The sequence below is a fragment of the Labrus mixtus genome, chromosome 8, assembly GCF_963584025.1.
Source record: "Labrus mixtus chromosome 8, fLabMix1.1, whole genome shotgun sequence".
NCBI lineage: Eukaryota > Metazoa > Chordata > Actinopteri > Labriformes > Labridae > Labrus > Labrus mixtus.
Window position 1 is genome coordinate 13,611,901 of NC_083619.1, and position 18,246 is coordinate 13,630,146.

Genomic DNA, 18,246 nt, shown 5'->3' on the forward strand with positions numbered 1-18,246 from the left:
TCTGGGATCTATGTCAACTGGCGGATGAAGACAGCGGAAAGCCCAACCGAGCAGAGCAATAGATGGGATGATAATATCAGAGGGAGGGCCAATTGGATACGACAAAACATTGATGGGCACGTAGAAAGGCCAATGTTTCATCATAGACGGTTAGGGCAGTCTCATTTTGCCGACGGGCGTCGTGCGCACATATTGCTCTAAGCTACAAAAAAAAAAAATCCTCTGTGTGTGTGTGTGTGTGTGTGTGTGTGTGTGTGTGTGTGTGTGTGTGTGTGTGTGTGTGTGTGTGTGTGTGTGTGTGTGAGAGAGAGAGAAAGAAAGATAGATGGGGGGAATGCTCTTCTAACCATAAGCCTGACGTAGTGAGATTGTCCATAAAGCTGCTTACAAGATGGATAAAAATTGGGCGTGTTGTCTTAATGAATGCCAAGTCAACACGATAACTGGTCGACCTTGTTAATAATTCCTCAGTTACAGCGAACCAACGAACAAATCTCGACGGCTAATGTAAAGATAGCCTGTAAAGATAAGTTTGCTGAAGCATATAAAACGTCATCAGAATTTATTTTTATTTATTTATTTAAAGTATTTATTTGGTCTTATCATAATTGAGAAAAAAAAAAAATTGTCATAGGCTATAGTCATATTGTTGGCCTAATCACAATATCGATTGTGTCAAATAGTTTAAGTTTAGTAGGCTATAGGTCGGCGTAATTGTTAGTTTTGGATTAAAGTGTAACGTGGAGCAAGAAAATGTTAAAGAAAATCTACTTACATTTGTCACCAGAGCCAGACTAAAGAGCTAAATTCACAGCATGAACCAGCATCCAACTCACAAAAATTGCCTGGCTGCTGTAAGAGTTGTACCTTGGTGGTTATGTAAACATGACTGTTATGTTTTGAGACTTTCTAACGAAAACCTCAACTGGTTTAAGGGAAACAACCCAAATAACATCTGTGCTGGCCTTTTCGAAAAAACTCAGCCATCCATTTTGTGGTTCACACACATGTTTAGCATGCATTGCACACATGCAACTCAAGCTAAAATCTGTAGGCCATTAACCAACTTTGTTTTCAAACCAACACAGCTTTAGTCACCAATCCACAAAACCAGACTATAGCCTACATAGTTAAATCTGAATTTGAAAAGACTGTTTAAGAAGTAAGTCAATATGAATACAGCCCGATTTTATGTTTTTGCAACAGGGTAAGGAGCATTCAGTGAATATCAGATGATCAACCTCATTGTGACAAAACTGCAGTCATGTCACAGATTCACTGCGTACACCTGAGGAAAGATGGTGCATAATTGCCATGGAAGTGATCATATCGCAGCTCTACACCAAACATCAAACAGTGTTTGCTTTGTGCCCTTTTAAAAAGTAGGACAAACAGCATAGAGGTAAAACAACATCAAGGTTTTAGGGTTAGGCATGAAAAAGCTATATTTAGAGTGAAACTCCATTTTCCTAACCCCCAAGTGCATACCTCTCCACCCACTCTCTTCTTCAAGTCAAGCCCCATAGTTTTGTAAATGGGTTACCCCAAAGCAGCCACCCACGCATCAGGTACAGTAAAGAAACCTGGGGCATCCTGTTATGACTTCTGGTTTCCTGTTTCCTGTAAAAAATACAGCCCCCTCTCTCTGAAACACACCACTTGTCACACAACAGAGCAGGCCTGGGATCAGCTGCTAACACACAATTTGAAATAGATGAGTGCCAGTGTTTGTGCTTTAAAGTGTCTGAATGTAGTTAATAAAAACGTCATGACACTTGAATTTAATGAACAAACCTGAAGCCTAAAGGCCTAATTTGTTTATTTTTTAAGATAAATCACAACCAAACTTAATTTTAAACTACAATGTGTTTTTTTAATCTAGGGAATCAAGGTGACATTGTTGTGGTCAGTGTTTAAGGCCTATGAAATATGCAAAGCTGCAGCATTGTGAGAAAGTCATTACACAGTAAGGTGATAAGAGCAGCTGTTGTCCCCCATTTTCACGACATTAAATGTGTTTTCATTCCTTGTATACATATCCTCATTTCACATGCCAGTGGAGGAAGATGTACAAGTGTCAAGGGACCACTGAAACAGCAATAACAGTACTGTTTGCTTGTGTGCAAACTGTAGGCCCCCCGTGTTTGACAAATACATATGAAATATGAAAATAACACTGTTTGTGACACACAGCATGCTCCTGCTGCACACACACCCCCTGCCAAGACACCTGAGCAAGTCTCTCTACAGGGGTCAGCCACATCACTCTTAATGAGCAGAAATCTCTCCACCTCCCTGCGGTGGCTGTAGCCTGCCATGCTGAAAGCTTGGTTGACTGTGTACACGGTTAATTGTCTCAGCACAAATGCATAGCCCCCCCCCCCTCCCCCCCTATGCTGCGGCTTCTGTTGGTGCTAAAAAAATAGTTTTAACGCAACCATTTTGTGCATTTTAAAGTGTGTGATACTCTTTTTTTCATCCTCGGTGTGGGAGTTCGCCCTTGGTTTTTATCTATGAAAGGAATGTAAAAGCAGCAATGTTCAATTTCTTCTATACAATAGGACCTATATATTCTATAGAGCCCTAATACAGTTTTGTGTGTGTGTGTGTGTGTGTGTGTGTGTTGGGGGGGAACATTGTTTTTTCCTCATTTATAGCTCATCATCCCTTCCCCCTTTCTTGCAGATTTGAATTAATTTGCAATCAAAGAGCCACCGACAAACGCCCAATCTTAATTACCCCCTCATTTACATATTTGCATATTAATGACTGCAGACTTCACTGTTTTATGCTGCAGTAGTCCCCCTCCCCAAATACTACAACACAACATTTTTCTCTGACTCAAGGCTTCACACTTTTAGCTCGAAGTTGACAGACATATAAGTAAAAGACATGTCATCATCACTCCACACATCAGCCAAACAGATGAACTGTTGTGAACTGTGGGGCTTTTCATATAAATGAAGGGCTCACTTATTTCATCAGGGCGTTTATACATTCTCATGCTCTGGCTGACCATTAGTATAAGCATGAGTTAACTTGGTGGCAGCAGTGTGTAAAAAAACAAGTGTTTTTTTGATGTTTTCTGTTTGGTAGCATTCTTAAGTATTAGTCATGTGCATTGCAACTGTTATGTTTCCCCCCTCTGGTGAAACGAGTGTATTACAAACAACCCCCCCCCCAAGAAAACATTATGTTTCTGAGTTATAATACATGGCATTTATATCTAATTTGTCCTTTTTTATAAGTCAAAGCTTTCAATGTTTTAAACCTCAAAAAACATCTTTATAATTAAAACATTTCTTAAAGGACAAATTACACATATAGAATAAACCATAAGCAGCAAATGGACTAATCCTGAAACAATACAGGGAGCATTTAAATAACAAAGCAAAGAGATAAAAGAAGTCTTGTAACACATATTTTTGTATTCCAGCAGCGTCTGCCTTTGGAATAACGAGAAATGGCACCGTTTCTTGTAATAGCTCCACTAAAGTAGCTTATGGTGCGAATACAAGCTGAGGATGATATTTTAAATGAAGAGGGAGCAGAGGGCACATATAAGGTTGAAACGTTTTTATTTTTGGCTTTGAAATGAGGGTCATGCCTAAATGTTTTTTAACATTGTGGTTCACCTCAAGACATCTTAAATAGTAACAAATGCAAAGACAGACATTGAACTCAGTCATGCTTACAAGGACACATATAGCCAACCTGCTTAATAAAATAAACATATTCTAACATTTTTGATCCTGTTTGCACAGTGTCAAACTTAATCTGCCTGCTCACATTTACAGATGCTAAACCGTGATAGTAAGAACTGGGTGTTGTAAGCCTGACAACACATCTGAGACATTCCCAGGAGAAAACTGAGAAGCAGAAGAATTACGCAGCTATATTGTGCATGTTACTTTTCCTTTTTTTCTCCCAGTTGTCAATAGTTTAGGCAGCCACTGTAAACTAAAGAAAATCCTAATATCTGTCAGCAAAACACATTTAACATCACATGGTATGGTTGTAATAACAAGGACAAAATTAGACTGAACTAAATTGACACACAATTTCAATCTAATAGCTATAGGTTTTCATTATCTATAACATATTGAATGGCTGAAAAAATCCTGAACTTAACACAATCAGTAATAACCAATGAAAAAAGACACAAAAGTGTACAGTACCTTTCCAAAAAAGTGATCAGAGTTCATTCGACAGATAGAGAATCACCAGGCTCACCTGAGGGAGGGTTATTGCAAACAAAGTGTGTATGTGGGTTCAAGGTTTTGTGTCACAGAATCTCAAGATTGTTTACACACTCATAGTTTGTTCAGATGTGTGTAATTAGTCTGAAGTGCGTGTGGGACTAGGTTGGTTCAGTCCCATAGTTTTACACAGCCAGCCAGCAAAGTCTACCTCCTCCACCTCAGAGCGCTTGATGAATGTGTGGTTCTGCAACATGACAAACACAATCACATTCAATTAATATACCAGACATCGATAAATAAATCTCTTAAACAACATGACTCCATCTTTAGTGTGAACAAATGCTTGTGTAACTGAAGTCTAACAAAGGACACTCACCATCAACATTTTCAAGTCTGCCCTGTCTGCAGGATTTTTGATGAGACTGACAATAAAGAAAAGAAAGATATTTTACATCCATTTATTCATTTCATCCTTCAAGTTGTTCACTAAACACTGGAACAAATGTTTTGTGATAACTTCTGATCGCTAAGTGCTCTCAGGCTAACATGTTGCCTCACCACTTTGTCACAAAGTCATGGAAATCAGATGTGAAGACTCCATGTGGTAGTTTTGGAGGAGGCTGAAAGACAGAGGGATATGAAATGAATTTAAAAGAAAACACAAAGTACTTGTGCCCTAATAAAAACGAGCAGTAAACTTAGACAAACAAAAGCCTTTACACAATGTTTTGTTTGGTCCAAAAACTGAAGAAATAGTCCCTAAATGCACCACCCATCTGTTGCACGATCCGTCTGACTCACGTTGCAATCGAGCCACACACATCCACTAAATGAACAGTGTGTGTATATTATCTGTTCGACTCCAGCAAAGCTCATACGAGTCTGGTCGATTTGCCCTGTATAACATCAAAGAGATCATACCTTTCCTAGCAGAAGATGCAACACAGCTCTTGGTACCGGCTCTTGTTATATCATGCATTAGCTACTTCAACTGTTTATTGGGAGGTCACTCCACTGCTCATAAAAGGACACATGATCATGTTTCCAAAAAATGCAGAAGGTCCCCTAAAGATTCATGGATTCTTACCTCATTTACAATGTAGTCTAGTAGTTCAAAGATGGCCATTACAGGACCATGACCTGGAAAGGAATAACCACAGTATAAAAGATTAGGCATGTTAGAATACCAAAGTGTACTTTTTTATGTAAACTATTTCTGGTGCTTTAACCTTAAGTTGCCTAAAAAAAAACAAATGTATCTTTTCTACTGTCAAACAGCTTAAAATGCTCTCACCACTGACAGGTCTACCAGGTGCTCTTGGTCTTGGTGAAGTGCTCAACATATCCCCCTTACTACCATCCAGAATGGAACGACCAAATATGGCCTCCAGTTCTTTAGCATCTGGAGGAGGGATGGGGAAGCGTCCGATGGACAGCTCTACAAGGGACAGTCCCATACTCCACACATCTGACTGCACTGAATAGTTGGTCCCCTGCAATCTCTCAGGCTACACGTCAAACGTAACAAGAAAAAGCAAAGTCAAGGATTAACATCACATCAAAAATGGTTACCACTGCTCAAGCATGAAATCATAATTTGAATAGCTATAACGAACAATTAAAGTTAGACACAAAGACAAGAGAGTGCAGGAATGCCAACGATTTATTTACAAGGTATAATGCAGAAAGTACCAACATACCGACATGTACGATCTTGTCCCAACAAAGGAATTGGCCATAGAGTCTATGAGCTGCCCGCTAACACCAAAATCACACAACTTGATCTCCCCACGTGAGTTCACCAGCATGTTTGAAGGCTTCACATCTGGGGGTTAAAGAAATATTTTCTTAGACTCTTATCTGACAAAATGCATATAATGGGTGGTTTATGAATTTAAATTTACTGACTGCAACCCAAATGCTAACAGAATAGCTGGAATGTTATACTTACATTTTCAAGCCCTAACCCCTTACACATAGCTAGATTTGACTTTTCCTTACAGATAAAGCTCCATGTTATGGAATATATGAATCACTAATTAACTGAGAAAATACCTCTATGCATGATTTGGTGTTTTTCTCTCAGGTAGGCAAGGCCTCTCAAAACCTGTTAAGAGGAGAAATTACACAAGTCAATAATCCTCACATACTGTACGTATGAAACCGATTGAGACCGCTGATGTGTGTGTTTGTGTCTTGAGTCCATGGAATACTTTTAGCTTGATACATTAAACTGACAGAGCCGGGTGATGTAAGGACAAAGAGTCTTGGTTTTCAAAATATTTAATATTTAATAATACAAATAAATTCACACTACCCACCGTGTTGTTAGTGCCAGTTACACTACATACAATGAAAATATAAAGAGGATAAGAATACACTACTTACAGCAATGCTGACTTTGCCCAGAATCTCTTCAGGGATCCTCTTAGCTTCTTTGAGCACCTGGTCCAGAGATCCTCCATCCTGCATAAAAACAGGTCATAAAAACATAATATGTCATGATAGAGATTGCTAAATGCACATTTTGTATAAAATGACAGTTCAAAGAATGACATATTTTCAAATATTGCCCTATACATATAATACATTTACAGGTTCATTACTTCTAATATGTACAACATGCATATCCTTTTTAAGAAAATGTATGTTACAGTGCTGCAGAGTTTCAAGTTAAATATCACCACAATGAAACTGCTTTACATTTTTACTTCAAATCTTACCGAAGACAAGTTAAATGTACTTGTTTTTAATCTGACAGCTGCTTTTGGCAAGAAGGAATAATTTGAGTCACGCGAAATGGATTTGCATTTGAATAGCTAATTGATTGTTGTTTAACAATAACCTTACTTACAGAATGAAAAATAAACAGGTCACTGAAGATCTTCTATTTTCCCCTGATTCAATGTTACAATACGTAAAATAGGTACAAAAGGAAACTAAGCTTTTTGAACCTGACCTCATGAGATAACATGTGCCTATGGGGAAAAGAACAACATTTTCGGTCTGGGGATAATAAAAATGATAAGAAAGATTATAATAACTACATTTAAAGAGTACTTTTCAAAAACAAGTTATAAAGTGCTTTACAATTAAAACAAGAAAAGGCAGTAAAAGCAAATACACTCATCAGCAAACAGTAAAACAAATAAATACAATCAAATAAACATCAATAAAATATATATATCAACAAAAACATGTGGGGTGTAAACCACAAAGCCAAAGGTTAACAAAGAAACACTTAACCGTCTTAAGAAGTGTATAAAAAGAGGACACTGAGTGTGCCTGCCTGACATCACCAGGTCAGGAGTTCCACAGCTGTGTAGCCAGAACTCAAAAGGCTTAGTCACTTCTTATAGGCTGGGTCACAGGAAGTTAGCAAATCACAGATTTAGAGTGGGGTCTGACCATTTAAGGCTTTAATAAGATTCTTAAAAAAGACTTCTCAAGCTCAAATGTAGCCAGTGAAAAGAGAGGACAGGTGTAAAGTGGTCACTGACTCACTTTTCTTGCTACATGTTAAAAGCCAATCAGCAGCATTTCGCAGTCTATGGATGTTATGCCTGCTAATGCCGTGATGACCTGCTCTATGCAGAAATACTGATCATACCTTTTTGTCCAGTAACCCTGCATCATTTCGCTTACCATGTTCTCCATGCAGATGCTGATCTCTCCATCGTTGTAAAACGCTCCATAGAAGCCCACAATGTAGGGAGAGTTACACTCATGCAGAACCTGAAGCTCACGGATGATTTGGTTTCTAATGGCAGGTTTGATTTCAAGATGAATGAGCTGAACAGAAAAGACAATAAGATCAAGGTTTCTCAGTGTGATCACTTTGTGAAGGTTACCAGCAGTCAGTATAACTTTTGTTTAAAGGCAGAAACACAATAAGATCATATTCTTATCAATAATGTTATGTCTTAATAAGTAACCTTTCGGGCCATTATTATTCCAGAGGGTTTGTGGCATTCCTTATTGACGACTCCTCCATTGCCGGCACCAAGCTCACAAATACGTTGGAAGTCGTCATCTCTCAATTCGCCCACCTTGGCCTTCTGGGTAAGGAAAGCCTCTAACCTTTTCTTCTGTTGTTCATCCAGGTCCAGCTCTTGCAATATCTTTTTAAGTGCTTCTAAATTGGCCCTGAGAAAATGGGAAAAGAAAAGGAATTAAAAAAAAAATTTAGTTGACAAAGTGACTGAAATATTAACTTACTATAAGAGGATGTTAATTAGATGGAAAACAAACTTACTCAGATGCAACTTCAGTGTTGATGGAGGAAGAGAATCCGCCCCCAGTTGGAGCAATGTTTAGGGGCACTGGTCTTTTCTTAGGAGCCATGCTTATTGAGGATTAACTAGAAGCCTTAAGTGACTACAAATGATAATTTACTTCGCTTACTGGTTGGGAAATAAAGTTATTCTTGTGCAAACGCCTGCAGGATAAATAGCAAATGTAGTTTTTTCGACATTTGGTAGAAGCTATTTTCATTAACCACTGATAACCTTTGAGTTTCCTGTCTATGTTAAAAGGTAGGACATTTAACACAACTAAACATAACCCAAATCAGCTAAACATGTCCGTAATTTACACAGACTTGGCCTCAGAATCTGCAAAAAACTTAAGTGCACGCAATTTACGAGAGTTGCTAACCTTAGCTCGTTTGCTAACTAGCTGGAGGAGTTAAAGAATGAGACGCGAAGGCAGCACGATAACCAGTGCTAGGGTCACGACACTAATGGGAAATTTGTGAATTGTAAATTAACTTACACTAAACTAGCTACAACGTAACGGCAAACAAAATATCTTCAAAACAAGAGCCATCACCGGTAGCTAGCTAACTTCATCTGCTAGTTCGTGGCATCCCCACTGATAGTGAAAGTACGTGTACCGCTGATAACAACAACTGTTTCAGTTTACAAGCGCTTCCTCTGCTGTCTGCAATCCAGATGTTCAGTTAAGAAAGCCCAGCTTAATTTACTTTTAGTGTCACTCAGTGTATCCTGGTCCCTTCACTGTCAGGTGAGGTGTCACTCTGCAGGTTCACACCGGGGTCCGTAGCAGAAGCTACTGATGCACACGATGTCTCGTCTCATCTCGCGATATTTCGGATGTGGATAGTCAGCTGGGTAGTAAGATTAATATTTACTGTCTATGGTAGTAACTAAATGTTTTGGTATCACATACAAGTAGAATTATAACATTTGGCATTTAACACAGGTTCCCAGTATTACAATGATATTTACAGTCTATGATCAGTCTATGAATTGTAATCTTAACATTGACTGCCTATTAGTGTCAATTAAGATTGATATCTTTGGTCGCGATCCACCTGGTACAAGAAGCTTTTGATTCTGAACACCTGCTCTAATGAACCTGCTCTGTTTTCCTGGTTTGTAGAAAAAAATCACAGTAAATTATGTCTGTGCCCATTTTTGGTGACATTTGCAATCATTATCTTAATCTTACAGTTGATTATGTGTAAAGATTGAACCTTTAAAGCTTAACTGAACTGTTCTATACAAATGTTTACAGACAGACACGTTTTGCTATTTATTTTCATTCAAGCAAGTTCAGAGAAACACTTAACAATTTTAGTTTTTCAACAAGAAACCATAGCCAAGTTGTAAAATCTAGGTACCTATTTTTTGTATGAATTTTTTGTTAATATTTTTTATGATGACATTAAAGAAAACAATGTTTCATCTGTTCCATGCTTTCCATGCTGTTCAAATAAAAATTCTCTCTAACATTTGTGATGGGTGATTGAGTGATTGCTCGTCTCTTGCCATGGACTTTTCTTTCAGCAGAGGGCGCTCTTGTTCATCTATTGACAGCCCTTGGTTGTGTCTGACTGGGCTGAGGCTGTTTTCTATGGACAGCTGAAGCTTAACGATACAAAAAGGAAAGAGAGACAGATATACAGAGAAAAAGTGTTAGCTTTTTTCAAATATTATTCAGTTGGCTCTAAAACACTTTTTCCCTTTGCTTACTGGTTTCTGATTTAACGCCCCCCCCCCCCCCCAACAACAAAAAAAAAAAACCCAAAACAAACAAACAAACAATTTATTTATAATATGACAATCCCTTACACTGAAAATGTAGATGCAAATATGTGGTAAATGCAGTTAAAGTATCGTAAATATTACGTAAGAGTAAGACCATATGTAGGTCACCACATTTGATTGCTCAAGTTTCATAGAACTGCCATCTACCACATAACAAGCTTTACATCTGTTAATTATTCACACATTTACACCCAGTAAAAGATACATACTTTCTGATGGGTTTGGCCTGGCTGATAAGATCTGGAAGTTTGTTGTTTCTGGTGTCTGGTAGCAACATGCTAACAGCAGCAGCCATGATGCTAATTGTGCCAAAAATAATGTATGGCAAGATCTTGCTGTAGACACCTACAAAACAAATTAAATGAATGTGCGTTAAATATATATGTCTTGTGTTTTTTTTCCATTGGTTGCAATCAAAGGACTTGTACAGAGAGACTTTGTCATGTAAGAGTAGGAAATGACGTTTGTAATGAGGCCTCAGTTCCATTGAGCTGCTTCAGTTTCAGTTTCCTATCATGCGTGCTAGCTTGCTGTCATTATTTACCAGGACACTTGAATTTAACAGAGCTGTAAAAGTTCAAAGTAACACCTGCACTTGTCCAACTATGTAGAGTAAAAATGTTTGTGAAAAGGAACTATGAATGGGTTAGAGATTGTCTACATCTCTCTTTTTCTTTTTAAGCATTTATAAATTAAAGGGACGCTCCACAGTAAATATTTACCAAGAAATATTATGTTGCAAACTACCATAGGAATTTTCAAAATCTTTTGCAAGGGATTTACATTGAAATTCTGAACATTACATTTTCAAACTGTTCACTCAAGTGTACTGTCATAGGGAAGTGAGTAGTTGTAGAGTTTTAATACTGATCCTTCTCTTTCATGCAGAGGATTTTTGTTTCAATAGTGAACACAGATACAAAACATAAAGAATCAAAACAAACAAACAAACAAACAAAAAAATGAATTTAACACTTACCCACATATACCACAAAAGGACAAATGACGGTGCCTATGCGTGCCGCTGTGGATACCATCCCTAAGCCCATGTTCCTGACCACGGTTGGGATCAGTTCAGTGAAAATCACATAAATGAAGCTGTACGCACCAGACACGCCCATCTTTCCCACCAAGGCCAACACCTGGAACATGACAGGCATGTCTAAGAAAAAGAACAGGTTTACTAAACAAGCCAGGTATAATTTTACGAACCGAATTAAAGTTAATTTACTAATTTATTTAATTTATTGAATTAGGACAGTGCACATCAATCAACATATCAGCAATATGCTTCATGTAAATATGCCGGAATTAGCACAATAGCTCAATTTCATCCGTAGTCCTGTGAAATGGTACTAACAAGAAACATAAAACAAAACAGTGTGATTCAGTCAATATTCTACATAGACTCTGCAGACCTTCAGGAACCAGCTGGAGGAGCAGAAGCAGGATGCCACAGAACATCAGAGCAATGAAGAGGAGGGTGGGTCGAGGCACACGTTTCAGCAGCACCCACATGGCTACGTACGCCCCGATGTCAATGACTGCTGAGAGGAAGCAGTTGAGGTAGACATTTCCATGCAGGTTGCTTGTATTGAGAGAGAGACCATAGAAGACCATGGAGACAGAGAGCCTGCAGAAATACAGAATCAAGACTGGATAAAGATAGAGGGCGGTGTTTTAAAAACGTATTCAATTAAACTTAGAAAAGCTACAGTAGATATTTGATTTGGTTTTATTTATCGAAGGTCAAATTTTTTGAACCAGTGTCAAAAATTAAAAAGCCAGTATGTGAGTGGAACTTGCTTTTCTAAAATGAGGAAAATTGATTTTGGACCTGACATTATAAATCTATAAATATTTAATATATATCAAAAATATAAAATAAATTAACAAATGTTTTCTAAACAATATAACATTTATTTTATATAAAAAAAAAATGAAGGGTTAAGAATATACAAGTATGAATGTATTTCACATTAACATTATCAAAGAGATAATGCCTGATGTAACAAATGTAGTCAGAGGTACATTTTCACAAAAACTCTCAAGTCGATCAAACCATAAACATTACTGATCTTGTTTGCATCCTTTTCAAAACTGCACTTAATATTTATCACATTCTTTATAACAGGCTGTAGTAAAACATGACTCTATGTAGAATAACTTAATGGCTCTGGTGTCATAAACATATTCACAGTCAAATTTAGAAAGAAAACAGAAAATAAGTTACATTACCAAATGAGATTTCCTAGAATTGTAATATTCCTCATGTTAGGGGTGCGTATCAGGTCCACATAAGTGTATGTGTGCACCTCTTCACCATTGTTTTGCTGTTTCGACACAGAAAAAGAAACAGAACAGTCCCATTGTGTACAGTGTAATGGTTGCCTCAGCTTGAGCCTCATTTAAAATGGAAAGAAACAAGCTTCAACATCATGAGCGAATATGAAATTAAATACCATCGACTCCAAGCAGTCCCCGGCTCTGAATATGATCTCAGGGGCGGGGACTCTGTTCCTTTTGGCTGCATTACGTATGACACGCTCAGCCTCCTCTAACCGACCTTTCTGCAAAAGCCAGCGTGGAGACTCAGGAATCACCCTGAAGAGACAGAGAGGGATAGAGAGAGACACAAAGTTAAGGTTGAGCTTATGCATCCATTACAAAATAGGATGCATTTAAGGAGATACATTTGCATAGATAACAGATAGATTTTAATCACTTAATACAATAACAAATCAGAACATGTAAATATTAAAGAAACATACATGCACACAGTGTTGCATCAGTATCTAGTTTTGGGCTAAATCATTAAAAAAAAAAAAAAAAACAACTCAAGAAAAGACAGAAGAAAGCAGAAACAGTAGGAAAGAGATAGAGGCATTTCAGCATCTGATTGCATAAAGACTGGCACTAGCCCCGTCTGGTATGTCATAACCCAGGCACAGAGTTGCATCCTTTTGATTTATTATCCAGCCCTGTTTACAGCTATCTGCTGTCAGCCAACACATTTCCATACACAGCTGAGTGAAAGCATAAGCTACAGTATCTAGCACAAAGTTCACTTAAATGTTGGTTTATGTAGAACGTATCTAACTGAGCTGTACAGTGTTCACAGATTGAAATTCATAATCATTTTTGCAAGACATGGTGCAGGTGGACAAGGCTCTAGAGAACATAAACAAACAATCTGCAAACTCTACACACCACCTTATTCCATTTAAGATCATTCACAGATTTTCCAGCTGTATCCCCACTATAGTATATGACAAATGCCATAGTGAAGAAGTAAGTTTTCTTTACAGTTACGTCACTGATCCAAATTGTTGTTTTTTTTTTGCAATTTCCAAACTATTTCAGAAATTTAGCATACAACACTGAAACCTGTCCCCCTTTTGGTGCTATTTTAGAGCCTCTAATCAGTTTTCCCAGCTTAATGAATGACAACAACAATTTATATCCTACACACTCATTATAGCAAAAAAAAAAACACATCTTAATGTTTTCTCAAAACATTAAGATAAACAACAGCTACAACTGTTAAATTATGGCTGGAAGCTGTAGTAAAATTCAATAGCTGATAACTTAACCACATAAATAATCCTCTTTTGAGTTTCATGAAGTGAAGTCACGTGGGGACTCAATAAAAGAAAAACATTTAAACCTTAATCATTTACTTTTCAATATGTTTTTTTTTTTGTGTGGAAATATGTATTATATTGTTTAATGACAAAAACAGCAATAAAATCAATAGACTAGATTCTGATACGCATACATTTCTTGGAAAATCAATAAAGTCATGATGGTGCTGGGATCACTCATATACACATATAGAAAGAGCACAAAACAGTAAATATGAATTGAAATAGTTAGAAAGTATATATATTTTAAAAAAACTCATGTGAGACATGAGATCAACAACTGATCAATAATAGCATTCAGCAGTCATCGACTCACCACCATGATGGAAGAAATAAGAAGCTGGGGATGGCACTAGCAACCAGCAGCATCCTCCAGCCTCGTATGAAGTAGGCAACAAGCGGCAACAAGGCATACCCGAGGCCAAATCCTACACTGTGACCCAGCAGAGTGAAGCGGACCCGGGCAGACTGGCCAAGCATCTCACAGCCTGAACATGAAGAAAATCGAGAGAATGAAAACTACACACAGAAAATAGTGAAGATTGACTGCAACCATATTGAATTCATGCATCCTTCAACAGCCTGAGCACAATTCATGACTTTGCCTGAGGGGAAACACAGCACTGCCACACTGCAGACACTAAGCTACACGGTGTCAAAGGAAGCTGTAGAGACTCTTTCAATACAAACAAAATGCATCAGCTGTCTCTCACCCAGTACAAGTGATGTGACATAATTGGATATCTGGCTGAGTCCTCTCAAACAGTTGAGGACACAAAACATCACCCAGCTAACGGAGGTGGCCTGGATCAACGCTGTGACGGTTTGTAAGACCATGGTGAAAAAAAACACCGGCTTTCTGCCAAACCTGTAAGACAATACACAAAAACATGACATGAACAGAGCATTTAGATTCAGTAACACTGAATATTTGAATATTATTTTATGATAAAGTACTCGTAAACAATAACAAAAGTGTCTTTGGCTGGGTTATTAGTATTGTGAAATACTCAACCACTAAAAGCAACATTTAATAATCATGTAACTGGAAAACTATCAACACAATAACTGATACTGGAAAATGAAATAGACATACACTAAATAGACTAACTTGATATTAAAAAATAGCTACCACCTTATAGACATTACCAATATCAAATGTACTGTATATTCATTATGTATATATTGTGATAAAATAAATAAAACCTGAGACAACAAAAAAGTGTAATATTGTAAAATAATTTCAAAAAAGATTTAGAGGGGATATTAATTAACAGATTGCATTGTGAAGTTAGTTAACCTTTCAATGTTTCCTTTGATTTTCATGCAAACTTTGTTTTAGTGTCTTACAGCTCCTTTCAGAGCTTTTCTTTTCTCTTACTAAGCACCAAACATGCTCAAGGGTGAAGCTGGATTTCAAGTCATTTCTCCCCAGCGTTTCTTTTCAAGAAAAAGTGGGCAAAATAAGCTATCCTTAGATAATAATCCCCTAGTTAGAACTGTTTAAAAATGCAATGATATATGTCTGCAATTTAATAACTGGGTTTAAAAAGGAAATTTGAAAATAAATGAATCCAACTTTTTTTTTTTTTTATCTATGGATGAAGCAAACTTGATCTTATATTGCAAGGAATTGTGTAACACATTTCACTTCTTTTTCCTGGGACTCACATAATTTGTCATAAACTGCTCTTTGGACTCTATATTATATGCACCAAATCCTAATTATGCTGTCTGTCAGGAGAGCAGCTCTGATTACAGGGGTGAATGTTAAAGATGTCCTGCTCTATCTCATGTAGGACGCAAAGCTACTAACCATTTGAAAGCATTGTGATGCTTCTGGTATCTCACCCTAAAAAAGGAGCAGGAGCAGCTAAGATGTAATTAGCATTTTTGTATTTATGTAGGCCTAAATGTAATTCACTTATTTTACACATCTTTTGTCATAGATTATTTAAAGATCTTTCCTTGAATACAATATTTCATTTTTCTCCAACACAGCTGTCCCACCTGTCTGATAGATGACCACTTATAAAGGATCCAATCAGGACACCTACAAAGAATAGGGAGGTGGAAAATGGGACCTTCCATGCATTTTCACACACCAGATCCCACTGTAGTTCACAAACAATAAGATTAGAATCGTTCGGATTAAAATCAAATGAAATCCAAACTAATCTAAAGAAATAACTTAACAGACAGTTAAATTGTGTTAAACTTGTAAACTTCTAATCACCAGTGCATATTACATATCCTAAGAATAATTAAGCAATGTAAATAAGGGCTATACATCACATCATTGTGTGCTTCATGTTTTTGAGCACACAGGAATACAAATACAAGGCACATAAAGAAAAACATACAAGCATGTGTGTGGGTGCAATATAAGCCTACAGAGTCGTCTAAGTCTATAAAAGCACCAAACTAACCAGATATCAGACATCACATATGAAGTAAAGACTTTTAGTATTTCTGCATTACCTCAGACACAATAGTAGCGCTGTATCTCTCCGTGCTAAACACCCATCCGTCCACACATCGCTCACTGCTGATCGCTGACTCTGTCCCGTTGTCGGTCAACTTGTACCGTGAACAGCTGTCAGGTCCGATCCAGCTGCTCGTGCTCTCAACATCTGTGCCGTTGCGCGTGGAGTTGACCGACACTTTGCAGTGGTGCTCGGGCGTATCCGAGACGAAAACGACGATCAACCCCATGTACCCGCACGGAACGGCACTTAAACTGAGCAGAACTATGATCAGAACTTGAAAGAGGCCATAGTCTCCCAAAAAAGCCGTGCTCTCATCGAAGTCTCGGATTTTCTCCGCCGACATGACTGAGGGAAAAATGAACTGTGATGTCTTAGAATGAGAATGACGATCTTGCAAAAAACGAGTTAACCTGGTTTAAGACATTATCCAAAGGCGTTTTGCATTCTTACTGCAATAGGTCTCTGCAGACTGAAGTCGATTAAAGTTATTTTTGAGACACACTAAAGTGAGACGAGATGACGAGTCCTGATTGACAGGATTGTGTCAGGTTGTCCTTAGAAGAGTTCAGAGTCAGAGCACAGCGCACAGAAGTCTTCATTGTGTTCTGGGAGTTTTGAAGGAGGCAACAGTTATATTTCAGTTTTATGAGTATGACAAAATGACTGTAGCCATGCCAGGACACTACAGAGCAGATTAATGGCAAACAAGTACATACAACAACATAGTACATGTGCATGTAGTCTTAGAAGTACTAAGTCCAATCATATCAGAATCATTGTATGGAAGATTTTGTTTTTACAAGACGTCAAAGTCAGAATAAAGGATCATTATAGAGATTTATAAGGGAATTTGACAGTGGATTTTTCAAAAAGTACACATATCAGAATCATTGTGTACTTTTGGAAGAATTTGTTTTTACAAGACATCAAAGTCTGAAAAAAAGACTCTGTAATATGACATATAAGGGACTTTGATGGTGGATTTCTCAAAAAGTACTAAGTAAAAGTACTTCATAGTACCTCTGCTTGTAGTCTAAGAAGTACTTAGTCCAACCATATCAGAATCATTGTGTACTCATGGAAGAATTGTTTTTTACAAGACATCAAAGTCATAAAAAAATACTCATTATAGTGCTTTATCATGGACTTTGACCGTGGATTACTCAAAAAGTACACAGTAAAAGTACTCTATAGTACCGGTGCATGTAGTCTAAGAAGTACTTAGTCCAACCATATAAGAATCATTGTGTACTTACGGAAGAACATATTTTTATTTATTTATTGTGAACACCTTATTTTGAAAAACGGAAGTTACCGCAGACTCGCAGTATTATTCTCACACTAACAGTATTTTGTTTGCTCCCGTTTCATACACGTGTATCTCATAGCCAGTTTTATGGTAAGACTTCGGCATTTATCACTTTTGCCTGGAAAAGGAGATTAATAACGGGTCAAAATCGCTCTCTCTGTCTGTTACTCCTGCTCGCTCTGGAGTCCGGAGCATTTACCATAAAGATCAGAATACGTGGGCACTTAGGGCACATTTAGGGCCGGCGCACTTCACCATGTAACAGCGAGGAGCGGCTGGGTTGACCGCAGTGGAAAACGTGGTGCAGCTCACCCAGCGCAACACTGCAGGGAGTAGTGTAACCGAGCTTTCTGAGTTCGTCAGACCTGATACACTTATTAAGAAAACAATAAACGGCACATAGGCGGGGAGCTTCTTTATCCACGGCTTCCACTTTATTCCACACACACCTGTGTACTGCGAACAGGATAACAACAACAACAACAACAACAACAACAACAACTGCTTTTCGGCAACTATGGTAACTCTCTA

General features: G+C 37.8%; 2 protein-coding genes across 3 annotated transcripts; both read right to left on the bottom strand.

Moving 5' to 3' along the window:
* Window positions 1-3,561: 3,561 nt before the first annotated feature.
* On the bottom strand, window positions 3,562-9,582 carry map2k2b (mitogen-activated protein kinase kinase 2b). The gene is made up of 11 exons (XM_061044473.1): window positions 8,458-9,582; window positions 8,138-8,348; window positions 7,848-7,994; window positions 6,591-6,668; window positions 6,258-6,309; window positions 5,903-6,027; window positions 5,497-5,710; window positions 5,290-5,342; window positions 4,761-4,822; window positions 4,579-4,624; window positions 3,562-4,446 (listed from the first exon to the last, which is right to left on the bottom strand). The coding sequence occupies exons 1-11, from the start codon at window positions 8,544-8,546 to the stop codon at window positions 4,339-4,341; spliced, it is 1,185 nt and encodes a 394-aa protein (XP_060900456.1). The 5' UTR covers window positions 8,547-9,582; the 3' UTR covers window positions 3,562-4,338.
* Window positions 9,583-9,757: 175 nt separating this feature from the next.
* LOC132979028 (organic cation/carnitine transporter 2-like) lies at window positions 9,758-16,802 on the bottom strand. 2 transcript variants are annotated; one of them, XM_061044472.1, is made up of 10 exons: window positions 16,399-16,802; window positions 15,928-16,031; window positions 14,631-14,785; window positions 14,234-14,405; window positions 12,736-12,877; window positions 12,512-12,606; window positions 11,692-11,906; window positions 11,253-11,435; window positions 10,483-10,618; window positions 9,758-10,093 (listed from the first exon to the last, which is right to left on the bottom strand). In XM_061044472.1, exons 1-10 carry the CDS (start codon window positions 16,747-16,749, stop codon window positions 10,078-10,080), a joined length of 1,569 nt encoding a protein of 522 aa, XP_060900455.1. In that variant the 5' UTR covers window positions 16,750-16,802; the 3' UTR covers window positions 9,758-10,077. The 2 variants fall into 2 exon arrangements, 1 of the variants encoding a protein (XP_060900455.1); XR_009674008.1 differs by lacking the exon at window positions 9,758-10,093 and having other exon boundaries at window positions 11,253-11,415.
* Between the last annotated feature and the right edge of the window lie 1,444 nt (window positions 16,803-18,246).

Excerpts from the sequence above, each read along its gene's own strand:
- map2k2b (XM_061044473.1), bottom strand. The coding sequence starts at position 8,546 with ATGGCTCCTAAGAAAAGACCAGTGCCCCTAAACATTGCTCCAACTGGG. Across the intron at positions 4,823-5,289 it reads TAGACTACATTGTAAATGAG|CCTCCTCCAAAACTACCACA; the intron begins GTAAGAATCCAT and ends TCTGTCTTTCAG. Across the intron at positions 4,625-4,760 it reads CATGACTTTGTGACAAAGTG|TCTCATCAAAAATCCTGCAG; the intron begins GTGAGGCAACAT and ends CTTTATTGTCAG.
- LOC132979028 (XM_061044472.1), bottom strand. The coding sequence starts at position 16,749 with ATGTCGGCGGAGAAAATCCGAGACTTCGATGAGAGCACGGCTTTTTTG. Across the intron at positions 14,786-15,927 it reads AGTGGTCATCTATCAGACAG|GTTTGGCAGAAAGCCGGTGT; the intron begins GTGGGACAGCTG and ends ATTGTCTTACAG. Across the intron at positions 11,907-12,511 it reads ATTCTAGGAAATCTCATTTG|GCTCTCTGTCTCCATGGTCT; the intron begins GTAATGTAACTT and ends GTATTTCTGCAG.